General features: G+C 43.3%; 1 protein-coding gene across 8 annotated transcripts in view; it reads right to left on the bottom strand.

Moving 5' to 3' along the window:
• The window catches only part of NRXN3 (neurexin 3), a 1,067,046-nt gene that overhangs the window by 722,847 nt on the left and 316,929 nt on the right, over window positions 1–27,270 (bottom strand). For all 8 annotated transcript variants that reach the window (XR_009460233.1, XR_009460234.1, XM_059723130.1 and 5 more), the window contains one exon: window positions 18,747–18,866. Coding sequence is in view for 6 of the 8 variants with exons in the window: in XM_059723130.1 (XP_059579113.1) it covers window positions 18,747–18,866 (120 nt within the window). In the remaining 2 variants the exon portion in view is untranslated. The remainder of the gene's footprint in view (window positions 1–18,746; window positions 18,867–27,270) is intronic.

The following is a 27,270-nucleotide window of genomic DNA, read 5'->3' as shown; positions in this document are numbered from 1 at the left end:
CTGCCATCAGACAGGGCACAATAAAAAGACAAAAAGGCCTTCCCTTTACCCTGACTTGAAATGGCAGCCCCAGAGTCCACAAGGGATGGAGGGGAGGCAGCAGCAGGGAAAGAGGAGGGAAGTCAGCATTTGATCATTGCTAACAAGGTGATCCAGGTCAAAAGCAAGACTCAACTGCTGCCAATCCTCCGCTCAGATGAAAGGTCCCCAGGCTGCCGTTCACCCTCAACGTAGAACATAGGCTGGCAGGACATCTTGTGTGCTCAGTGGATTTAAAACACAGTGCCAGATCCAAACTTTCCCCCTTACTTGGGGAATTTCAGGCCCTGAACTCAATGCAAAGTATGATCCATCTGTTAGAACTGAATCCAGAGTTGGAGCTCACATCCCAAACTCCCTGAGACCCTAGGGACATTCTGGCCTGTACCACAGGTTTAAGGCTTTGCCCAACCTCTACTCAATGATCATTAGACACACTAAGCTCTAAAACCATAAGCCTTAAATCTTCAGTCACCACTAGATAGATATAAGACACTGGCTTGCAAGTGGCTCTGGAACATATTGGTAAAACCCCAGCAGGACCACCCACGCCTGGTTTTACATAAGTATGCCAGTTTTAAGTGTTCCCTGCAATAAAAACAGAGGACTGACAGGTAAAGGACCCTCTGAACAAAGAAAAAAAAAAAACAAAACTAAATACTCATCTGATTTTATTGAGGGGGAAAAAGGTCTTTTAAAACAGTTAATATATTGTATTTAAGCCTTGGTTCTGGTGCAAAGTACACAGTGGTAAGTCAGGAAAGAACTTTCTGCTCCTTCACAGGGTGACTAGCAATGACTTCAGAAGCTTGCTAGAAGCTCCAAGACAGGATGCACCTATTGCCCCACTGAAGATGCATTACATGACATTTACCACAGTTATTTGCAGCATAGATCACTGGATTAATAGCTGCCTGGTAGAATATTGCAAATTCTGTCCCTCACATCCAAACAAGCCCTAAGCTAAGAGAGTAACCTTTACAACAACAAGGGAAGCAGCCATTATTTAAACAGATGCCATCAACTTAGTTTAGGGCCCAAAGCTTCCGAGGTGTGGAATGTCAAGTTTTAAGAAAGCCTGTTAGGAACATAATTTTCCTTGCTTTCCAATGGACAAACCCCAATTCTATGACATTTTGCTACAGTGAGAGAGCAAAATGCCATATTGTAAACAAAAAAAAAAGAAAAAAAAATGAAAAGGCCAGTTTAGCTTCACTGTCCAAACTGAATTAAATATGTGCTGTGAATAAACAATATCAGCCACCAAAAGTAATATTAGGAGCCTTCTATTGAGAAGTCCTAGGTACCAAATGCTGCTACTGACTTCACTGGGAGCTGTGTGTTGTCCACACCTATCAGAATCAGCTCCAGGGGGTTATAAAATCATTTTCACCACCATTTATGTAGTTAAAGATCTGTTTTCATTTTTTCCCCTCTCATCCTCACAAGGGGATACTGGAGGGTGAATGTTATGACAAGTAGAATAGCAGCTCAGTGTCAGCAGAAAGCTAGGGAAGCAGAAGGCCAAGTCCCTTGAAAATGCTGAGAACAAGGAGAAGGGGTGAAGAAAAACTCTCTTACAGAAGCATCAGGAAATGAGAGGCAGCTATGTGATGATACAGTGTATGGCTACGGTGTACAGTGGTGTACAGGATACATCTACAGCAATCGTTAGGTAGTGGGAAAGGTACCCCAAGGGATATGCACTGGGAGGGAGAGGAAGCAGAGGCAGGCATTTTGGCTCTACACGACTAGTTTGAATCCAACCACAAGGCTTTCCTGTGAAATGTGCCTGAACATTTCATCCAAATCCTAGAAACCTGGTATCCATACAGTTAATACCATGCTGGCACTCATTGATTCTTTTATCAACTATCTCACTGCAAGATCAAATATTATATGGGCCATGGAGCATCAATTCTCTTCCTATGCAAGGAAGCTCTCCTTCCATAGGAGGATGTGGACAAGGGCAGGGGCTCTAGCCAAAATGCCACTATACTCCTTCAGTTGATCTCTATGCTGCTTCCAACAAACAATCTCTGTTTATTTCTCTAGGAGAGTCAAGAGTACTAGGTCAATATTTCTCTGTTATCAGAATTAGTTTTTCAAGCTGGAACTAATTGTAAAAAAATGTTTAAATCTGAATTCCCCTAGGGAAGGGACCATTTGTGAAGGAAGTAAATAATGCTAATAACTTTTAGCAGCATTGTGGTTGGCAGATTGTGGGCTCCATAAATGTACTTTCATGAGCCCTAACATTTCTTGGGACAAAGTTAGAAGAATATGGCTATACAGACTCCCCTACCCCAACCCCCCCAGCACAAAAACATGCACACTCCTGAGCAGGACTCCTGGTGGGAACAACAGCAGAGAGTATCAATATCACTACTATTCTGTTCTGAGGTCTAATATGGTCATTCCCAAAACATGACACCTGTGAAAACCCCACCAAGGGTTTCCTAAGCCCTCCTAAGTGGTGGCAAAGCCACTGAATGCACAAAGCAGGGAAAGAAGATGGAAACTGCCGAAGGCTGTACAAAGCCTGAGGTGCTTTCGTAAAACCTCTTTGTGGGATTAATTTGGAAAGGAGAAAAAAGCAGCCAGAGAAATAGATTCTTTCTAACTTCATTTCATGTTTCGCCTTCCAACTATTCACCAAGGACCTGGAAAAATCAAGCAATACGTGTATGAGCAACCTGCAGGACCACAGCACCATCTAGTGGGACTGAGGGGGGCATGTACGTCGGCACTTGAGACATCTGCTGCTTGGCGTTTTGACAGCCTCCTCTTCCAGCCGGTTAACAAATCTCTGTATCGAATTTCTGCTTTTAAAAAAAAAAAAAAAATGTTCATTGCAGATCTATAAAGAACAAATGAACAACAAATAACTCACTATTTTTATCTCCCAAACTCATCACCGTTAAAAAAAAGCACTGGGGGCCTCTTCATAAATAGAGACGTGTGGGCAGAGAACCATCTGCACCAAATGTTATCTGCCAGCATAGAGCTCTCTACTGCAGCAGACAGCACCCTCCCTTTGCAGGCTTCATCTCTTCTGCTTAAAATGGGCAAAATAAGCAGGCCACAAAATCTTTAATCCACAGGACTTTAAGGGGTCTGGGAATATGAGAGTTATCATTCCTGGGGGTCTCCATCTATTCCAAGTTTGTCCCCAAAGGAAAAAATAATTAAAAATCACCCTTTTTCCCTGCCCTCGCCTCTACCCACTACTAAACAAAACAAGCAAAAAACCCAAAAAAACCCCAAACCCTACCAAAAGCAAACAAATAGCAGTCTCCAAATAAAATAATTGGAGGGAACCTGAAATGTTGTCACCTTCCATAGTATTTTCTACAAGTACTAAAAGTGCCCTTGGATGGTATGCGTCATGGAGTGATAGATGCCACTCAGTTCATTCATGGTTGTAAATATGAACTCTGTGCCGCTAGCTGAGGTAATCTGAATCACTAGTTAAATACTTCCTTAGTCACCGTTCTTTGGGTTGAAATCTGTCTCATTGTAGGGAGCGCTATTTAACATTTAAGCCTCTGAATAAGAGTTCCTGAAGGAAGCAAGCAAATGCTCTCTACATTGGGATAGATTTCATCCTTTCTGCTGCACCTCAAATGCTATGTGTAAGACTGACAATTCTACCTTTAAGCAGGGTAGACGTAGCTGTGATCCATGGTCTGGCATGCAGGTCCATATTTCCACTGGGGCCTCAGAAATTTGTTTGAAAGCTTAGTTTAGCATGTGGCATCTGGCCTACTCTACTTTTAAATGACTCATACAATGCGCCTCTAACAACCACAGAACTGTAGGATCAGAAGGACCTCAAGGGTCTTGTAACCTACCCTGGCTGCATGGGACCACCTCCCCGCAGAGGCCCATCTACAGCATCATGGATGTTCTCAGTAAAGGATATAATGTTTAACTCATACATCATCACCACACACTGGTCAGTATGTACTGACACAGGGTTCAATGATGACAGCACAAAGAACAAGCCTACTCCTATACAGTGCAAAAAGAGAGCAGAGTGCAAGATAGCTTGAAGAATAAAAGTGCTCTCTAAGTATGTGGTACTGTTATTAACTTTGGCTCTCGTGCTTACATCAGATATTTGTGTAGATTCTCTGGAATAACAAGTGATCTGATTGGAGGTACCATACATTAATTCAGTGCTGGTTTTATATTCTTCACTCCACATAATGGAGTGAAGGGTGCAGTTACAGAGGTTTATCAGTTACTCCATTCATCAGTTAGCTTAGTTTGCACAGGTTCATGATTTTAGAGCCAGAACTCCACGGTTCGGCCCCCACAGCTGACGCAAAGCAAGGGTACTGCTACAAAAACAAAAACAGGAGGAGAAGCATATCCCTTGTTCATTTCGGCTACGGTTCCTGGGTGGCTTGGATCTTTAAAATTACAAACACACATCAGATCTAACATTCCTAGGTAAAAGAAGCTGGATCATTGAGGCATCTGATATTTAAAAAGACCAATTTCCGGCATTTTGAGGTCTTCAGACACAGGAGGGATTGTGGCAGATGAACTATTAAAGACACAGATGCTTCTTAGGGACCTACAAACTGCATGACGGATGGCCTGTGATATCACTATCCATCTTCATCATTTGCCTGAGATCACCAGGGCAGAGATGTAGCAGACAGAAGGTCATTTCATGCAATTTGGAGGAGGGTGGGAAAAAGTAGCAGCAGGTATGACAGATAGTTATGGGAAGCCAGCAAACCTGACACCAGCTTTGCTCTGGCCAAGCCACACAATTAAGTTTCAGAGTGAAGGCAGGAGGAAGATGGGCATAGCTTGGACCATGTTTCTTTTAAAATGACAAGCCAGTGTCCCTTTGAAAGACAGGGACAGTTTATATTTGGCAGGTGTATTATTAATGTCAGCGTCAAGTAAAGCTGTTCTGGTCCTGGAGTTGGTTACATGGCCTCAGAGAGCTTCTCAACTGAACTAAAAACTATTATTCACAGAATGGAAACCATTGTTACAGGAAGCACCTGGACCAAAGCCCACTTCAAATCTTTACTTAATTACCTCTGCTGTCCAAGGGAAGGAGCCACTCACTGCACCGGGTCTCAGTTTTGCCTCTTGAAACTCAAGGAACAGAGCACCCCTATTCCAGCTGGTTTACACAATAATCCTTCAGGCATACAATAAACAGAGCACTGTATACAGTATGCTCCTGACCTGCAATGTTATACAGCTTGTCCTCAATACAAAGATTCAGAGAAGTTCACAGGAGTTCACACAAGAGATGTGTGAATCAATAATTCTTCTGTTGCTGACTGAACTGAAAAAAAATAAAATGGGAACAGTATTTTTTTGGCTAAACCAAACCATGTGGGGGCCAGATTTTATTCCACTAATCGATCATGAACATAGGTGGACTTAGGTGGCTTAGTGTAATTCTACCCCAACCAGCTTAAGTCCCTGAAAAACAATTAATGCAGTAGGTGGGTAGGTCCTCCTCCTCACAGCTTTCTTGTCAGTCATAAAGGGAAGATGATGGTGTGCTAAAAAATTACACAAAACTTCCTTTGTGGCCCAAATACTGAAGACAAGTTAGATGAGCTACCAGAGCCTGCTCTCCATTCCCACCACAATCATAACACTCCTTTGTCTTTATGCAGTGAAAACCTCTATGCAAGAATGCAGTCTATCCAAAAGCCCTCCCCACACTTCACTGGTACCCCAGCCAACTCCAGTCTGTCTCATGGGGATCATTACCAAGATAACAGTAATTAAGATTTTGTGTTGAATTCCCCAATATTCCACAGCTGAGTCTAGTATACAACTCCTAGGTATCTAGCTTATAATGTTATATAGATATATCTCCATCTCTACTGGAGATCAATAGGTAGCCATTTCCCAATGACAAGCAATAATTAGCACTTTAGGCAGCTTAGATAATGAATAAGTATCTCCTCCAGGACCTTTCGTTTCCCTATGCCTTTATTTTTCCTGTCAAGAACTTGCATTGCAAAAAAAGAAACAGATTGGATTCCTCTCTCTCCCCCACAGGCTTGGACATCAGAGCCCAAATGCTAGCAAGAAAAACAAAAACTCTAGCACAGAGCATCTATGCATCCTGGCATTCTCCTAGCTGTTGAGTCTAGTAAACACCTCAGGATGCAGATTTTTCCAGGTTATAACTGCTATTTTAAAATGTAGTCTCTAGTCAAGAGTATGGACTGAAAGAACTCATTCAGCCTCAAATGTATTTAGGGTCCCAAATCTGGCTTTTGACCTGTGATACTGGTATAAATGCAGAATTATTCTACTGAAAGAAATGGAGTCAGTACATACTTAATGCAGATGCAATTTAGGTTATAGAAGTATAAGGCACGAAAGACATGTTCAGGGGTCCCCACCTCCAGCTAGTACAAATTGTTACCCAAGAGGAAGAGGAGGAACCCTGATGGATCATACAAATTCTGCTCTGGCCAAGAAACGGCTAGCAATTTACTGCACGCTCAATCAGCCCTATCCCGTTCACCTACAATGGGTGTCAGTTTTGGACACCTGAACTCTTCTGATTTGGGTGCTGGCAAGAAGGAACAACATGCCTCCAGTTCTCATGCTGGAAAAGAAGCCTGTCTGGCACCAGAAGCTGACTGATGTGACTAGAGAGTCACTAGAGAGTGCTGTCAGCCACAGTCTTCCTGAGCAACAGCAGACCTGGAACCACTGTTTTCATCAGCTGCCAGTGACTAGATGGCTGTTGCCAAGTCAATCAGTTACAGGTCATGCTCCAAATTAAATGGGTAAAAGCCGCCCCCCTCCGCCCCCGACAAAAATACCCACAACCCTTCTGTCTTTTGCACATGACAAACCAGCAATGGTCTGCCACAACCTAAAAAGCAACACAGGCAGAAGACAACATGCAGGAGTGTACCTTGTAGGTTACTTCCTGCTTCCTCCAAAGTTCAGCTGTTTCAGTTCCACTCTTTATAATATCCCAGCACACTACACAGGTGACATCAGAACTGCCATAAAACCCTTCTGGAACACTGAGGCCAGATGCTGTAGCTTAAAAATTTCTTAGCATGACTTCAAAGATTCCAGTGAGGACAACACACCCTAAAAAGAGTTGCTCGTTGCCGCGTGGTCCAAAATCATCCATTTGCCCTGGCCACCCAAAATGACCAGAGAGAAGCGATTCGTGCAACTGCTTATAGAGAAGGTGAATTGCTAACTATGAGTATTATTATGGAGTTTCCTCAAAGTTTTGAACTGGCAATTTCCCATTCTGTACCCCAGAAGCAACACAGAGCCAATCTGATGCATTAAAAAGCAAAAAGTAGCTGGGTTTAACATTTAAAGCAAATCCATCCAGAGTCCAGTATATACATTTCAGTGTGGAGCCATATATATATAAAAAATTGAATTCCCCAAATTGAATTGAATTGAACTCTTATAAAATTGAATGTAGATTTCATTTACAGATCACCAATGAGGTAGAGGACTTTGAAGGTACAGCTCACCCACAAATTTGGTTGTACCACATTTTTGCTGATGACATCAACATGTGGCAATGCCAGCTCACAGCAAACTCCCACAGAGGACATCATTAATTATATAAGGCATCAGTGTCCCCAACTATCCCAAATAAGAGCAAAGGCCATAAAACTTTGCAATGACCAACAGAAAGCAATGGAGAACAATATCCTGCCTAACAACAGAGTGCCAAAGTAAAAGACGCAAAGCTGTGGAAAAGGTTTTTCAAGGTACATTTAAAAAGATACATAAAAGCTGAACAAAGTCAGGAAGAGAAAAGAACTTCTAAAGCATTATACTCAAAGGCTGTTACTGAAATAGCCATTGCTGCTGTCTGCATAAAGCCTCTTTCCTTCACTCCTGTTGAAGTCTGTGCCATTGCTGGACCACAGCATATGTGCTGACAGCAGCCAGGTGCGTGCGTGCGTGCGCACACCAGTAACTGATTGCAGCTCTTATTTCAAATGCTCCCTATGACAAGCTTTTGATGCAAGTAGTAATTAAATTACTCACTTGGGTGCTGGAGAGGTAGCTGCATTTTGGGGATCAGGGAAAGATGAGCTCACTGGCTCCTTGTTGGAGAGAAGAAAATAGTTTCCTCCTCCTTGGACATCTCAGGTGTGCAAGAGTAAATTCCCTAAGAGCAAAACTCTGCCCTTCTCAGCACAACTCTCACCAAAAACATTTTACTCCAACTGCATCCCTGATATTAGCATCACTGACCCCAGTGCTGACACCAAGGAAGGTGCATGGAGTAGCAGGTCAGCTGGACTTGGTTCCATATGAGCTCTTGATGTGCAGCAAACCATGACACTTTATAAGGGTGAACTTGTACTTTTGCTTACAAATGGCAACACAGACTTTTTAGGATCATAGAAAATTAGGTTTGGAAAGAAAGTCAGGAGGTCATTTAGTCCAACCCCTTGCTCAAAGCAGGACCATCCCCAACTAGATCATCTCAGCCATGGCTTTGTCAAACTGGACCAAAGATGGAGATTCCACCAGTTCTCTGGGTAACCCATTACAGTGCTTCACCACCCTAATAGTGGAGAAAGTTTTTCCTAATATCCAACCTAAACTTCCCTTTTTAACCACATGAGTGTTGGAACTAATACATGTTAGTTACTATACAGCAGCAGAGAGGTCCATAAAGGTTTTCCAGTATTAAAGGCAGATGTCTGCTCTGAAACATCACAATCCCAGAGAAACGACAGCAAATGAGGGCAGAGAACTACTGGATGAAGGGAGGGGGTCACTGTCAAGAATAATCATGTGATTTCTATTATACACTGAACACAGGCATTTTTCTTTCTCTCACAGACCCCAAAATACCCAGTTCTGGGGTTTACTGAGGCGTCTTGAATGTTTTCTTGTACTGATATGGCATATGTGGTCTTTTTGGAGAGCCAAAGGATACACTGTATCCTTGCTGTTGTTATTACTGTATAGATTGTGTCATGCCGTCTGTATATTTCTATAATTTTGGGTGTAATTTAGCCAGAGAATTTAGAGATGCATATTGAAAGACATTTGTCACTCACAGGCTCCGACAGAAGGAGACATTATTTGGTTGGGCACCCAAAGCACTGTCTTCCTGTAATGGGGAAATCAACTCCTCTATAAAAAAGGCATCTGAGAAAAACAGCCCATCAGCCAGAGGAATTCCAGGTGCCTCAGGGAGTCGAGACATTTCGGGAGGATTCTGGTGACTCTTAGGAAGGCTAGGCAGTAACCAGATGAGAGGGTAAGAAACTTAACTTGTCTTGTTTTTCGGTCTTCAAACCTATGGACAGTTTTTCTTCTGTAATTTTTTTCACCTACTTAATAAATCTTTTTGTTATCTCCCTACCAGTTCCATGTGGAAAGAGTGATCTCTGGGCAAGTGATAGTCCAGGCTAGCCCATTCTACAGAAAGGGGAACCTAAAATTTATTTCACAACCCAAAAAGGGAAGCCACCTAGAGCTGGCAGAGATTCTTTCACTGCACTTGCAGGGTCCAGTATAATGGCAGTGGAGCTGGGGCTATCTGGCCCTATCCCAGAGCAACCTTGACCTGTTCCTTAGGATAAGCAGTAGGACAGCCAAAAGAAACACACCTTGCAGGCAGGTGCCCTTCTTCCTTTTCTTTCTCATTTTGGGAAGAAAGGTTCAATCAGGTACATGAGCTAAGGACAACATTGGAAACTCAACCAAAGGCAGGGAGGGCTATGGGGAAGGAATTAAAAAAAATATATAGGGAGCTTGCCTCTTTAAATCAGCAAGGCAGGTCTGGTCACTGCAGACAACATGTACAAAAGGCACTATAGGAATGAGAAGGTGAAAGGAAGGAGCAAGATGAGAGGAGTGAGGAATAGGGTATCATCTCTACTCTGCTTTAATGAGGTACAGTTGTGAATCAGAGGTGGCTTTCACTTCTTGCAGGATAGATGGCTCTATAGAGTATTAAAGCAAAACCTTGGGCCTGCTGATATTTAAAAGCTAACTGGTTTAGCCAGGCATGACTAATAAACCATGTGCAGATTTATTTCCTACACACCAGAAACCTCTCAGAGCTTATTGTTCTCAGTATCAGTAAGTAATAAGCTGGATGCATTAGAAATGAATGGGTGATAATTAAACACAGACAATAAAAGGTTTTCTGCAAATAAATCAAACTGAACATTGGCAACAACATTACAAAGAGGCCATGAAGCCCCAACACCCTTTAATTGGTTCAGATGGTGAGAAATAAAATGAGAAGTAGGAGATTGCCCACTTCTGAGTCACAGATTTGAAATCACTACAGAATGCGCCATATCTGCTCAGTGGCATAGACAGCATGAGATGGGAGTGGGTAGGATATCAGTCCAGTTCTTAGAGGCAAGTGACCATTTAATAAAAAGCCCTTCTTCACTATTATTCTAACTCTTCCTCCTTGCTGAGTCTCAGCAGGAGGGCCAATGACAAAATGGTACATGGAGGCTACATCCCCCTTCCTTATACAGGATCATAGGAAAGAAGGGCTGGAAGTGATCTCACAAGATCATCTAGTCTACCCCCCTGCTCAAGGCAGGATCATCCCTGACTAAATAATTTAGGCAAGGGTTCATACCTAACAGGTCTTGAAAATTTCCAGTGATGGCAATTCCATAATTTCTTTAAGTAGCCTGTTTCAATGCTTGACCACCCGCAGTCAACAAGTTCCTCCTAATCTCCAACCTAAGATTTCCTCTCCTGAAGCTTGAGGCCATTGCTCCTAGTCCTTTTCCCTATAGCTACAGAGAAAAGTCCATCTCCATTCTCGCTATAATTTCCCACCGGGTATTGAAGGACTTATCAAATCGCCCCAGTCTTCTCTTCTCCAGACAAAATAACATTAGTTATTTGAACCTTTCTTCATAAACCATGCCTCCCAGGCTGCCAATTACTTGTTGTTGCTCTGCAATGGACTCTTTCCAAGCTGCCCACAACCAGTTTTGGGCCCCAAGAAGAAAGCAATACTCCAGGCGAGGCCTCACCAATGCTAAATGGAAATAAAGAATCCCTTCCTTTGATTTGCAAGCAACATTCCTGTTAATTCAACCCAGTGCGTGGTTGGTTTTTTGGTTTTTTTGGGGAGGTTATTTGGCAAGAAGAGCACACTGTTGGCTCTTATTCAGTTTATGGTCTACTGTAACCCCCAGGACCTTCTCTGCAGTACTGTAGCCTAGCCATTCATTCCCAAGTCTGCATTTGTGCAAGCAATTAGTCTACCCCAAGTGCAGGACTTTGCAATTGTCCTTACTGAATCTCAACTGACTAACTGCGGACCACGCCTCCAGCATATCCAGGTCATTCTAGATGCTACCGCCAGTCTCCAGAGTATCTGCAACTTCATCCAATTTGGTGCTGTCATCAAATTTACTAAGCATGCAATCAATCCCATCATCTGAATCATCAGTGAAGGTATTAAACAATAGCAGACCCAGAACAGACCCTTACGGAATTCCACTTGTTACTTCCTCCCAATAAGGGAAAGGTGGTGCCATCTTGTTTCAGCAGGGCAAGAGCAGCTTGTCATGCCACAGTTCATTCATCACCTCACCCAGAGGATTTCCAGCAGTGCCACATTCACTGTGGAGAAAGGGAATACAAAGGACAAAATGCAGTGGAAGACTGAAGGCTTGCTTTTGTGCCCTAGCACCGGTCCCACAATATTCAAGAGGCAGAAAGACTTGTTCCAGAGCCACTGGTGTTAGGCCCATAAGGCATGGGCATGGCTTAATCAATTTTGCATCAATACCCTATGGAGACATCTAACCTGCAGGGAGAGAAAGTCACCTCTGATTCACAACCGTACCTTGCATAGGCACCAGCTTCTATTTTTGCTGGAGGCAGGGCTAAGATGATGGACACACAGAAAGTTTTATGCATTTCAGATAACAGCTCGCTTCCCAAGGCGGCCAGGGCCTTTGGGTCTCCATGTACTCAGACCCATGGCACCTCATTAGAGCAGGGTAGGGATGTTACCCTCTTACTTTTCTCACTTTGCTCCTTTCTTTCACCTTCTCAATCCTATAGTGCCTGTTCTACATACTGTTTGCAGTGACCAGACCTGCCTGGTTGATGGAGAGAGGCAAGTTCCCGCTCTTTCTTTGAATTACTTCCCCATAGCCCTCCCTATCTTTGGTTGCATTTCCAATGTTGTCCTTAGCTCATGTGCTTGATAGAACCTTCCCTTCCAAAATGGGAAAGAAAAAGGAAGAAGCAGATTGTCATAAAGCCATCTGCACAGTGCACCTAGACTAGAGCCCCAAGTTTCTCCCTGCTGTCCTATTGCTTGTCTCAAGGAACAGACCAACGTTGCCCTGGAATAAAGCCAGATAGCCCCAGCTTCACTGCCATTATACTGAACCCTGCAAGTACACAAGGGCATCTCTGAGGTTAATGGAAAAGCTGTTTGAGATTTATTCAAAGGGTACCAACTTTGGCAATGCACTTTTACATGGATGTGAAGGATACAAGGCCTCTGTGCTACCCTGAGCCAAAGCCACCAGCAGACACACAGCTGAAGTTTGAGAATTTTCACTGTGACACTGCCCTTACTAAACAAATGAGTGACATTCAAGGCAGAAAGTAACAGTGCCTCCCTCTGCTCTCCACACTAATGGGATTCACTGGAGTAAAGTTCCAGTGCACAGGGTATAAATCACAGAGAAAGAGATGTTTGAAGACAAATGCTACCAATTTCAGTGAAAAGAATGAGGCCCATAATACTACTCCCTCAGGCTATAGAACAAGCACTTTTTACCCCAACAATCATGTTAGTAGGTTAGAAGATTGCTCAGTTTATCAATTGACACTTTGGAAAGAGCACAATCTAGAAGTGTAGCAGAATATATACAAAGGACAGACAGACATGGTCATCTGTTCATTCTTTCTGCAGGTTGAATGGAAAACTTGCTCAGGTCGATATTACCACCTATAATTTAATAAATAAATAAATAAAAACAGAAAACCGATCAATAGCCAAGAGATGGACTTAACAACTTCTCTAACGTAAAACTGTTTGAAAAGGTGCTTTATACTCTGCTGTTTGGACTAGACACAGCTGCTAGTTATTGATCTGTTACAGACAAACTGCCTTTATTAATAAGCACTTGCATTATCTGGTGACCTCTCCTGAAAATGTTGACCTTGTTACTAATTTACATGAGAAGCTAAGTATCAAGCAGTTCTTTCTCTCTGTGACAGTTTCTCGCACACATGCACTTTCCCTTTAGCTAGTCTCTGAAGTCTAGCTTTTTATGGCTTCACTCTGTACAGTGAGGTTGACATTACTGTCTTTCTACAGGAATGAGCTGAGCAGATCATATGCAGAAGCTCCATAGCTAAGTTTACAGACAATTGTTTTGGCAGATGTTACCTCTAAAATTGTGGGGGGTCTAGAATTAAAATATTTAGAACCAATGTACTGTAAAAAATTAATCTTTACTGAACTTACTTAACATGGTTGCAAGTCTTCACAGATCCACAATATCCAAAGGTATTTCACTGATACTATCGCTAAACCTGCAATGTTTTGTATAGTAACACATGACAGTCTTATACTTAGCTACTGAAAACAACAATTTAGCATGTCAATGCCCATTTATTATCCTCAAGCACCAACTGCAGCATCTGAATGTGGATTTCATATGCCTTACTAAGATGCTCGTATTTAAGAACAAAATTTAACTGACTACTGTGTAACAGGGAACCCTGTCCCTTGTACTAGGAAGGTGGGGGAGGGCAAGAAACTTGGAGCTAAAACCAGCAACTAGTAGCTGAACAGGTGGAATGAAACAAGGACTAAAAAAGCCAGGTGTTTAATGATCTAATTAGCTACTTACCCAGGCCACTTGGCCTTGGGTACGGGAGATCCAGTCACATGACTGGAAGAAGGCTGGCTTTGGGCATATAAACCCAGTCCCAGACCATAGAAGGCTAGGGATCTTCTAGGAGAGATCTAACTACAACAAAAGGCTAAGCGAGCTTGAGAGAAGTATCTGGGAGACTGGAGAGATAGAAGGTAGCCAGCTTGAGAAGCAGGGCTTGAGCCCTAGATACCAGGGTGGTTTATGTTTAAGTGGTTAGGTCACTGTTTTCTTTTGGAGTTTTTCTACTGGAGAACTGGGAGATGCCCACAGGTAGAGATGCCTGGGAGGCACTCCCCATTACCCACAACAAGAGCTAGACCTGAAGCTAGAGGGGCTGAGGCTGGTGGAGTGAAACTGGAGCCCTAGGAGGGGCTGCTGCTGCCCAGGAGCTGAGTTCTTACACAATAACTCAAGGCTCTGGATGTGGCTAGAGGAAAAAGGGGCTAAAGCTGGGATGGCTGAAGCCCCAATACATGCTCAAAAGCCTGAAGGGGCACTCTATTAAAGGGGTAATGCTTGAGGAGGTGCACAGACCCCATGCTGGGTGGACCTATCAGCAAAGGTAAAGCCAACCAACAAGGCTACACTCAAGCCCCAGAGATTGTTCCCAAGGGCCCCAGAAGATGACATCAAAGTCATCATGGCAGGTGAGACTGGAGATGAGGTGGGGCCTGCAAAGACCCAGCAGCTGAGTCAGATGATAGGGGAGGTGCAGGGGTACCAGGTGGCAGACCCCTGAGGCCTGCTGCACACTGGGTTTTTTTTTTTGGTTTTTTTTTTTCCAATTGTTGTGGTTTTTTTGTTTTTGTTTTTGTTTTTTGGGGTTTTTTTACTTTTTTAAGGCCAATCTTAAACACCTGCAGGAAATCATGGATGCAGAGCTCTTTCACCATTAAAGAACAGCTATTCTGTGTGTTTAAAGAACAGAATCCATATCCTCCAAACTTCTACTATATCTTTGATTCTTTCACACTTTCATGTTTACAGCTTTAGCATAGATCATTATGCAAAACAGACATTTTTTTTTCAATTGTCCTAGAAACTAAGCAAAGAATGGAATTAAATATTTGCCCATAGATTGTTACAGCCACCAATCTAAAAATCAGTGATACTGTGAGACTCAGCTTGCATGATTTTAGAAGGAGAATATGCAATGTCTTAATGTTACCTCACAGTATGGCATATAAAGCTAGATTTCTGCCTCTACAGCATAAATAAGGAGGGCATGCTTCCTAATCTATAAGGCTGATTAAACTGCCCAGATTCAGAAAATAATGATAGAGCTGTGACAACTCCATCCTCATCCTTGAGATTGCCTGTAGCTGTTCATATTGCAATCTCAACTTGGTATACCTTCAATGAACATACAAGTGTGCCTTTATATATGCAAGCCTACATCTCTTCCAAACTAATATCTCTATACCTTTCCTTGCTTCCCAAGAGATACAAGTTCTATGCCCAATACATTCAGTTACATCCAACTTAGGAAGTTTAATGGCAAAAGACTTTGGATCGGTAGAGGAAATCCAAGGGCTAGGCTAGACTAGACTGCAATTGCTTTAAATAAAAATAACCTGGTGACTGAGTTTTCTTGAAAAGCAGCCAAAGCAAAAGCAACTGTATACTTCACAAACTGCAAGTGTTGACTTCCATCTGCTGGTTACTGAGGATTACATCAAGAAGCTACATGTGGTACATCTACACTAGGTGCATAGGGCTGACCCTGAAGGTTACCCTCCAACCAGCCTAAGCCATGTGTGCTACCCCTCCCAATCTATTTCTTAACCAGCAGCCCAGAATGGAGCTGTAGTGTAAATGGATTTTTGTTCCTTGAATGGAACCTCAGTACCGGTTTGCCCACTACCTGTCTCCTCCTATAGTTGCCTCTGAGGGCAGTAGAGGCAAAGATGGAAGGATCAGACATCAGGAACAGGAAGTTGTGGGATTGTTATTGCTGGTCTTCCTGAGTCTGTAGCCTGTTTGGGTGAATTCCAAGCACCCTGCAGGGAGATGCAGACAAGGAAGGGGCTCAAACCTCAGCCCAATATTTAGCAAAGCTTCTAGGATCATGCTGGACTGCTGCAGGGAGCAAAGTATAGAGATTTCATAGAAGATGATCTGTGAGTATAGGCTTGAGTTTGACCCAAACCATCAGTGTAAACATAGCCTGACAGATTCAGTTAATAGAGATTAGATGCTTATCTATACCACACAGAATTGAAATATTCAGTGATGAACCTATGGCAATCCACTCATCTCAGGTGCAGATGTGCAAGTCAATTATTATAAATGGGAAGAGAAAGTAGATTCAAACTGCTCCTAAATTCATTTTAATTTTCACTGGTGTAAATCCAGAGTAATATAATTGACTTCAATATTCTGCATTTATACCAGCGGGAAAACCAATTTAGAAGCTTCATGTGTATTTGAAGAGCATCTCACCATTTAACAGAAGCACACACCTATGGTTAAAAAAATAAACCTCGACCGAAAAGTTCCAAATAGTTCTAACCCACAGCTGGGGCTAGGGCTTGTGCAATGGAAATATATTCTTTCCTTCAATCCATTTTACTTAATCCAGTTCACATGACACTTAGTCCACCCTCCCTTTACAATGGAAGTGCCTCATTTGCAAGAATTTAGGATATAAACAAAACATTTCTAATGGAGGAAGGAGGAGATACAAAGACAGGTGGAAATCAATTGTAATACAGCAAGGTGAGTAGTGGCAGAAATGCATATTTCATGCTTCAGTGTGTGGTGGAGGCTTTTAACATAATAAGATGGTACACATACCTTTTGAAGATCCCAGCAGATCTCTTGCTGCTTTGGAGAAGTCAGTAAGACTTACCTTTCCTGCTGTTTTTCAGTAACACATCCTCCTACCAGAGTTTCAAATTCATTGACAAGGGCACACACATGCACTAGTGACATTTGGAAGCTGGTCACCTCGCCTGAGTCACTATCACTTGGATCAAACTACTGTCTGATTGCTCTGCATGGTTTCCAGCTACCATCTCTAAAGTGGCAAGGAATCCTCAATTAGACTCTGGAACCTGGCTTGTTGACACTTCAGAGCCTGCCTGAATTCATTAGCAGCGGTGTAACAAGGGCACTGCAACACACTGGAGCTGTGAAGCCCCATACTTTAGGAACAAGAAAGAACAGTGTCCATAATCCCTTTAGAGCTCTCCACATACTTAAATGCAGCCAACTAATTACAAAGCAATGTTTCTCCTGTGCTACTATAGCCTTTTAATGTGTTTTCCTTAGCAAATCTAAGCTGAATGAACTACCAGGTCACCACAAAAATAATGAATTGGGGCCCAGATTAAAGAAAAGACAGGAAGACTTCCAGGACCAAATTCTGTTCTCATCAACATGGACACAGATCTGGAGCAATTCTTCTGGATTCTGTACCAATCTGAGAACAGAGCTGGGCTCTGCCTTCCCCTAGATTTAAGGAGTGAAACATAAGAGCAGTTTCCCTGCAGCCAGCACATTCTTGTGTTTGCAATAGGTAGTAGTGCCCTTCTTACACTGCCCCTTAGTTTGATAGATACCTTTCTCTGGTAGAGTGAAGGTGAGCTTTCCAGCATGTGTGTATGCTTGGCAGAGCTGTGCTGAGGGGAAAGGGAGAAAAACTCGGACAGTTGCCACACTTATCAGTGACTCATGGACGGTGTGACTTGGTGGTCTATGACAGGAACATATCAATAGCACCTACTATTAGCTTCATGGCTGCTGTCCAGGAGTACTACATTCTTAAACGTCCATATAGTGCAGAGAGTGATATTCTGAGGTTACCTAGTGGGACCAGTGGTAAGTAACTAGCAAGATCCTTGCAGTGCAGATTTTAAAAAAACAGAACAAAAAACCAACAAAAAAACCCAGTTGAATTATGCAGTAATGGTCCAGATGACTAGAGCTCAAATCACAATACTTATAGCAGTCCTCACTCATAGTACTGCACTGACTCCTGTGCTGGACCACTACCAGAGAATGCTGCATTTTTTTAAGAAGGGGATCTGGGGATGCTGGCTCTGGGCCCAGCTGCTTCCTTTAGGCACCAACAAAGATGACTGAAGGGAAAAGGAGATTTACAAACAAAAAGAATAACTTTCCAATTTTTCCAACTTCATTAATAATTAAAGAACCTTAGGACAGATCTGTTGAGATGAGAATACTCCATGTACTGAGAAGGTCCAGCATTTCAAAAAGAAACAAACAAAACAAAAACCCCAAAACCAATAAAAAAAAAACCCTACACTCAACATTTCAGGTTTAATCTCCTAAAAAATCTTAGCCAAGCACTCTAACAGTCAGTAACCAAGTTTCCATACTTTCAGAAAGCAAACACTTCAGGGGCAGACAGTTTATGTAACTCAGAGCTGAGTGATCCTCGGTTATGTTTTTGCCAAAGAGGTTCAGAAACAATATTAAAATTATACAATCCCAGAATGCTAATTTTTACTGAATTCTAACCATTACCCAGCATGTGTAATTATGCCCAATATATGCGAACACAGACATTCAATGATTATCATTAGATCTAGTTGTTAATATGAAGGCAGAGTCAATAAGAATTTACATAAAACTAGATCTAAGAGAAAAATGATTTACTGGATCTTGCATCAAGGGAAATTGGTCTTTTACATAGTTTTCCATGAAACCGGTGGTTTGTCTTCATCATTGTGAGTGTTGTGTTCTGTTCACAATCCAGCATACAGCATTTTCTGTAGGCCCACCACACATACCTCCCAGCTTCTTCAAAATAAGGGAGAGGAAAAAGCTGGTACTCACGGTCATTGCACTGGCTGCCTGAATATGAAGTCATGGAGCAATCACAGGTGAAACCTTCCCACTGCTGATTACAGATGCCTTGATTAGCACAGGAATCTTCTTGGCAAGTGGTACTTGGTCCTGGAGAGGGGATGAGGAAAAAGGGGTGGGAGAAAGTCAGGAGGAAAGGTTAATGGGCCAGGGACATGGTGGATTTATCATCATCATCATCATGCAGAGAATAAAATTAAACCAAAGACTTTTCCATTCTTGGACATGCAACAGAAATTCAGGGCAAACAAGACACAGAGAATTGCACACTCAGCACCAAACAGCAGACTGACACACAGCAGAAAAGAGGAGTGAACAGCAGCATATTCCCTCTTATACAGACTCAGTTATTATGCCTAGGGCTAGTAAGCCTGTGGCAGTGCATCCAGGTCTCAGATGCCTCTGAGCACATCCTACCTACTTGTTTCTGTCCATGCTTTCCAAACCCAGAAACATGCCAATAGAGCTGTTCCAGAGTCATCTAAAACAGCCACTCCAAGGTCTCTCTGAGGTGTCAATTATGTCCACAGAGAAATTAGAAGAGGCATCCCACAGTGATCTCACAGGCCTATTTCTGGGTTGGAGCAGGTGAGTGGAAGTGGGCATGCTCTGAGGGTTTCTGCTGGATACACTGCTGTTACATTGTAGACACACGTATCATGTTAAAAGGAGAGAGTGGCTGAATTACAGTCCTGTTGTGACAAATTATTTAGGGCTCACATACAACCTACTAATAAAGCCCCCTAGCAGATAGAACATGGCCAGCCCTGGTTTAAAGTCCAGTACTTCATAATGGAGTGTTCTCTGCTCTCTCTTTTAGACTGCATTTCCCAACCAAGCTCTCTTTCATCACTCTGTGATTTGGAGGCATGATATAAATTTGCAATCCTGCTCAGACACACTTTCCTAAATTGAGGCAGGTAAAATCAGCAAAAGCAGGTTCCAGAAAAGAGTAGTTCTCCACAGCTTGCACTGACCCTGCCAGAAGGAAGTACTTTCACTGTCGGTCACCTGACAGGACCTGCTAAATTACAGTAATGGCCAGGGTATATAAGAACACAGGACACAAAGGGACATCCTGGGATATCAAGTCCAGTCCTTCTTATTGCAGGTAATCACATCATATATTAGTCATGCTCCTCCTTAAAACTAATAGGTTTTTGGCACCCATCACTTCCTACAAGAAGACAGTTCCAGAACCACATTCCTTTATACCCATCTGTTCCTGTTCAACATTGTCCTGGAGTTTTTATAGCTCTTCTCCCTCCCCAGAGTTTATCCCTTTCTCCAATTAATTTCAGACAGCACTTGTATTTCTCTCCCTCTCAATATTAGATAGATGTCTCATACGTTAGCTAAGATCTTTCAGTGTTTCATCATTCAAATAATGGAATCTCACAAAATACAACAACAGGCTTCCAAAAACTGTGCATGCATCATCTGTATTGAATAGTGGCTCCTGTGTCTATGATGAGTAGCTGCACTGATCTGGACAAAGGACCATGGGAATCAGATCTACTCTGTATTCCCAGCTCTGCAACCAAAGTGCAAGGTGGCCTTTTGCATGTCAGATCACTTCTCTGTGCCTTGGTTTCCACCCGTAAACAATGAGATAATACTGAACTCACCTTAGTAATGCATTCCTAAGCTTATGGTAAAAAACTATAGGGTATTATTTTATCAGATAGTGTATATCCAGACATTTGCAAGCCAGTCCTTTCATGCAGTTTGGAGGGATGCACACAATTGCTGATAACACCCCTGGTAACTGCTGCCTTGACTTATTTTGGAAAGGAAAAGTGAGGCTGGCACCGAAAGGCTGAATTAGCCATACTAGCCAAGGTCAAGCTATTAAACTACCTCTAGGTTAGCCTTGAAAGCTATGGTGCCTCACATTAGACCACCCTCCTAATTGAAACTATTGGCCTCAATTAGTTGTCCTAAGCCTCAGAGCAATCAAACCCTAATTAGTAGGTCTGTGCGAAGCTTCGGGTGGTGATTCAATTTGGAGGAGATTTGGCCCGATTCAGTGGCCAAATCTCCGAATCTGAATTGAATCAGGGGACCGGTTTAAAGGTCCAAATCAACTCAAAGCTCTCCGAATCTTTGGAAAAGATTCGGAGAGCTTTGACGATTCGGACAGTCCCCAGCGGCTGCAGCTGACTCTGAGCTGGTAAGTAATAGGGGCGGGGGGGGACCATGGGGGGACACCTGCCAGCCCCCCTGACCCAGCCCCGCTCCCCCAGGGCTGCCCCTGCCCACCCAACCTCCCGGCCCTTTAAAAAAAAAGCCCCAGTGCTCGCTGGGTGCTGCTGGGTGTGGGAGTGATCCCTGATGCCCCTACTGCCCCACACGGCATGGGGGACTCTGCATGAGCCCCCCCGACCCCCCCTCACTCCCCCAGCCCCCGCCACAGGTTCCCTGCCCAGGCCAGCTCTGGCCCTTTAAGGACAAGAAAAAACCAAGAAAAGCCCTGGGACTCTCTGCTCCTGCAGCGGCTTTAGGGGCTCATGCAGAGCCCCCCACATGGCACAGGGCAGTGGGGGGCAGCAGGGATCGCCACCCCCACCAGCAGGAGCAGTGAGTGTAGGGCTTTACTCAGCTTTTCTTTTTCCTTAAAGGGCTGGAGCTGGCCCAGGCGCGGCACTCGTGGGGGGGTTGAGGGAGTGAGGGGAGGGCGGGGGGCCCATGCAGACCCCCATATAGAGGGGGGCAGCAGGGATTGCCCCCCTACTTAGCAGCACCTGCTGAGTCAGGTCTTTTTAACAAGTGTGGGAGCTGGGGTGGGCAGGGCAGCCATTGCTGGCCTGGGAGAGCAGGTGAGGGATGGGGCTGGCCTGGCTGATTCGGAGATTCGGCAGAAGCCAAATCTCCGAATCTGATTCGGCCGAATCAAATCGGGACAGTGATTCAAATCATTGAATTGAATCACTGTCCCCCGAATCGGCCAAATCAGAATCCAAAGCGAATACTGGCTGCTTCACACAGGCCTACTAACCAGGCAGAGCACCTCAGAGTCCTGAATCTCCAACCCTGCTCCAGTCGCTATTGGACCTTAGCATGAAAACAGACTGGGCCGACTGGACTTCCAGGTGTCTCCTTCCCTACCCTTTACCTATATATCCCCTACTTCAGGAATCCTTCTCTTGCTCTGGTCGTCCTCCTCCTCAGTTTAGTTCAGGCCTGTCACAGAGAGACCCCACCTTGCTTCTTCCAAAGCAGCGGTGCCAACCATGAATTAAGTAGGCTCATCACCCATATTTAAAAATTGGGTTTTTTGACTGTGGATGCACAGAACATGTCTGAAGTTCTTCAGGCTGCCCTTCTAGCAGACGATCCATTTGAGTTGTGCTCATTGGAGAAATAGCAGCAGCTGCCTGCAATTCTGACAGATGGATCTGAACAGCAGCAGCTGGAGAGTTTAACCAGATATTAGCAAAACGTCAAGTTTCTGTTGCAATCTGAACTGCCCTGCAAAAAGCCTCAGGAAAACAAAAGGGCCATTATGATGTTGGCACCACCATCTCTCACCAAGTGCCTGAGAACCAATTCAGCTGTGGAATGGTGGCAAAAGCAGCAAGGAATTAGGGCATTACAGACTTGGAAGAAGAGCATTTCTCAACCACTCGCACTTTCTCTCATACATTTAAGAAATAAATTCTGCTTTCACATGTACCTGGCAAATACTGAATTCAATTTTGAGTTAACTAAAATGAACTCCAAATTTCCAGGAGTGTGGATGGAAAAGAGAATATGGTTCTACAGGCTTCTCTCTTATTCACACACACACTCACAGTGACCTACTTATAATGGATACACAGGCATATGTTGGCTGCTTAAGAGGTCTGATATCTAGTTTGGACTGAGCCTCATGCAGACGGTGGAGGGGATGGTGAATTTGACAAACTGTAGTAGACCCGCAACAGAGGAACAAGCAAGAAGTGGCAGATGAGGAGTCTACCTCTTCTATAGCAATAGTCCTCAACAATGTTAGGCTCAAGACACCCCTTGAAAAATGTCAGCTTAGTTTTCAGTCAATTTTTTTAGTACAGAAAAATAATACAGCAATTATTCTGTTGCAAAGAACCCAGACACCACAAGAGGCTAGCATGTGTTTAACACTGGAGTCCTCTGTGTAATCTCTGGATTTATCTTGTGAATCATGTGTAGGTGTTTGCAGACCTAACAGTGCTATTATTGTAGAGTACTCTGAGATACCCTTAAAAGGCTCTCATGGCACCCTGGTTGAGAATTGCTGCTCTGTACCATAGGATACTAAAAAGCCTCCAAACAAACAAACAAACAAACAAACAAACAAACAAACAAACAAAAAGTTCCTAAACTCATCTCCTAGCCTAACCTTTAACCCTGCACATGGGACACAAGTGCACCTACAGCCACCTACAGACCAAGTTAAGAAGTCCTAACTCTCAGTACTATTTCCATAACACCAACCTTGTGCTTATCCATCACAGCTTTTCATAACATGTAACTAGAGCACTTTACTTGCAATTAACTTGTACTGCTTTTTTTTAAATCTTTGATTTCTATATTGTTCCAAGAAGTCTCACCCTTTTTTCAGGTAAATGAGATTGGCAATTGAAACAACTTGGTGATGGCAACTTCTGACTGGTGCTTCTGAAATAAGAGACAAGAGCTCTGCTCTGGGCATAGGGGTGGGGGCAGGAGGGGGAGCTCAGTTAGGAGTAGTATTTGTGGCTTGAGACCTAGATCACCCTCCTCTTGGTGCTATAAGAAGCACTAATTAGAGGATGGAGAACAAAGGACCTGAAAAGAACTGGGTGTATTAATAGTGGTTATGGTCTACAAACTGCATTTTACTGGAAGCAACTATGCTATAGTGCCTTAAAAGCAGGGGAGGGGATGGAAAGATTCTCTTTGAACACCGTCTGAGGAGGAAGAATTTAAAAAACCTGACATTGCTCCATAGAAAAGCCTGAAAAACTGATCTGCTATCTTTAAAGTCAGTTTTGACGGTAGGGCACAGATCTGAGGTATTATGTCTTGCCTCACTCCTTAATTCTACAGGGCATTTGCATGGTAACCAGATCCTTGTTTCCGAGAGTTCATCTGCTCCTGCTGCTTTTAGTCCTTGCCTGGTGTCATAATCCTCTACTTGTGACTCAGAATCTTGTCCAGAGCAACTAAGAGGGATGTCACAGGGGATTAGAATTTTGGATTAGGGAGTAAAGCAACAGGAGCACAGGGTGGCTTATAAAACCCAAGATCCTATTTTTATGCACATGCCTGTAAGTGATAATGGATGTGGGAGGGCAGGGATGCAGAATTTATATACAGGGCAGCAGAATTAATTTAAATGTGTTCCCAAACATCTGTTCAATGTGTCAAAGGTCTATTGTTATTGTTATTCCTTTGCCAGTATTTAAGATGTACAAAAAAAAAGTTAAAACAAAGTTCCAGACCTAGCAGAGTAACTCTACAGATGTCATCTCTCTAAAATACAAATATAGACATCTTATTCATTTTAATTCATAAGAGGAATGCTTGGTTTTATTTTCTTCTTGAATTTATTTGTGTGTATGTGTGCATGTGCATGCACATACACACAGGCTCTGAATATGTTGTTTGATATTTTGAATGGATTCTCTTGTCTTCTGAACCCACTGGCTGAAACTGTGACACAGGTTTAAAGTAGCCAGACACGGGAAATGGAGAATCTGCTCTGTACAGGGGAAGTTTTCTGACTAGCAGAAATGGGACAGAGGCAGTTTTGCCTCTTTGTGCTTTGGCCACAGCCTAAAAGGACAGAGGGGGCAGGCTGCAAATATGGGATGGCGCAGCAGAGTTCTGCTACAATTGTTCCTCTGTGGATTAAAGGCCCCTCAGCCACAGATCTATTTGCACTGAAATATCATAACTAAGCTATACAGTGGCTTCCTGTTGGTCCTCCCCTTTACATCAGCCTTTTATTTCTCTTTGGAACTATATGGATGAGTATGTGAATTCCACTGTATTTTTTGCTGATGTATTTTGTAAGTCATCCAAAGCAGGTACAAATCCAGATGTGATCACCACATTCCACACTGGAAAACCCCTACATTTCTGCTGAAGCTTCAGTTGCACAGAGGATTTTTTTTCACCTTGACCTCAACTGCTGTGGGTGTTGCTACCTCCTGGGTTCAAATCACTGTGTCCACCCTATAGGAAAGTGTATTTCACCACCAAGTGAAGCCCTTCCTACTTTGTAATTTTAAACCACTGTGGTGAAAGGCACTGTAGAATGAAAGTTATTGTAGTGATCTGCATTGTGAGACACCCAAGGGATTTGATTTCCCAATGTGACAGTTTCAGGCTCATAAAGCAAGTGGCTTTTGGGCTTTGGTCATGCCTGACATGGAATGATAAGCTTTACAAAGTATGATCTCCCACATGGCATCTTCCTTCACATGCTGAAAAGCAATGCACATCAGAAGGATTGTGCTATTTTTCACCATACTGTGTCTTCAGTAAAGACATAGTGAACATGCAATCTGAATACAATTGAAACTGTATAATAGAGACACACCTACAGTGCTGTCATCTTCCCTAAATGCAATGCTGACCAACTCCTTCCCCACTGGAACCTTCAAGGAGTGGAGAAGTGATGGAAAAAAGTATGCAGGCAGGAAAGCTGTGTAAGGGGATACCTAACAGAACAAAAACCTGATAACTGGACTGAAGCCCAAGAAGTCAAATGTACACAAGGAGGTAATGCAACACCCCCCCCACCCCAGACCTACAATTTATTTAATGAAAAAACTGCCCCTTTTTTGGACTCTCTTTAAGGTGTACAGGATCAGGGCAACCCTAGGACCATGAACCAGCTGGAAGCTGCCTTGGACATCCAGTTTGCAAAGCAGAGTCCTACTCCCAACCATGTCTCTTTCTTACTGGGGACTGAGGTGGAGGCTGGAAGAACAAACTCAGTTTCTGAATCTTATGAGAAGTTAGGAAAGCACAGGCATCACGCTGATGCTTAAACTAAGTAAATCAAGGGCCTGATTCTTTACTGCATTGTGCCTACTGTCACAATTCCCACCCACACAAGTGGGTATACCATTATCAAATGCCAAGGGTGGCATTTTACACGCACTTCCCACAGGTATGGATCACTACAACAGATTCATGGTAAAAACAATTAGACCTTCTATCTAGAATCACAGACAGCACAACCAGAAAATGCCACACGGTGACTGTAGTGAAGCAGACTACAACTGAACCCTTGGGAACTCAGGGGCAGATTTTCAAAAGAGCTCCAGGCCAGATTTCTAAGTATTCAGCCCCCAGAATTAGTGCCATGTTTTTGCTAAGAGCTCTGCTCCTATTTAATCATCTAAATGTTTTCAGATGTACTCAAAACCCAGCAGCTTCCACTGTCAGTTATAGATTTTCAGAAGGACTCAATAGCCAGCATGCTGAGTGCTTCGGAAAAATCTGACCATTTATTTCAGTCTCAGTGGAAGCTGAACTCTCTTAATGCCCAGCCTCATTGCAGGTGCTGAGTGCTTCTGAGAATTCTGCTTTAAACACGTTTGTCCAGGGAACTTCAGGGACTTGGACAAACTGAGCTGAATATCCTTATTAACTCAGCGCATGCAGCAGAAATGCAATCTGCACTCAGTGACAGAAGAGACGAAATTAGCAGCAATAGCACCCCATTGAGAATGGCTTCAGACCTGCTTTCGAGATTTCAAACACAGATCCTGAAATATATTTGCTTTCTCCCTTTCTGCCTCATGCTCTGCCCCTCTTTCCCAAAAGGTATGGAGGCTGGGGAAAGTGGAAACAAAAGTGACCTCATAACAAAAAGTGAACTATATAAAAGGGAATATCTGGGAGGGGAGGACCATAGGGATGATGTAGGGAAGTGAACAATATTCATCAGATGTAGAAATTCAGAGCAAACTAAAGAAGGTAAGGGGAGAAAAAAAGACAAGAAGACTGAAAGTGCTCAATTTGAACAAGAAAAGGAAAATTAATTGTCCTTCCCCACCCTAACCCTGAATCAAAGAAGCCCCAAAATGGTGCCACTGGGCCTCTCTTGAGTTTCACAAATATCCTGCGGTATCCGACCCCATACTGCAAATGTTGGTTTCCTGAAAGTGAATGACCCATGTCATTTGGTTGCCATGTTGTTTCCCTATGAGGCATTCTCAGTGGTTGCATCTGAAAGGCAAAATATCCCTATACCATTAACACATTATTGTTAATACTGGGCCCAAAATGGAGGGAACTGCTGTTTGGAGTGCTTTTGCTTATGAGCACTTCATCATCCCCTGCAGAGTCTAGAAACCAAACACTATATATTTAATTTTAAGATCTCTTCTCTCAGCTGCTCAGAGCTCCCATCCACCTCACTGGATGTTGTGACGCTCCTGGTTAAGCAAAGGGAGCCTGCAACTGCAGCTGAGGCCCGAGACGCAAGGTATTTGGTGTGGAAGTAGCAGCAGACACTTACAGACTTCCTAATCCT

This window comes from Alligator mississippiensis, chromosome 2, assembly GCF_030867095.1.
Source record: "Alligator mississippiensis isolate rAllMis1 chromosome 2, rAllMis1, whole genome shotgun sequence".
NCBI lineage: Eukaryota > Metazoa > Chordata > Crocodylia > Alligatoridae > Alligator > Alligator mississippiensis.
This window is presented reverse-complemented; position numbering and strand designations above follow the sequence as displayed.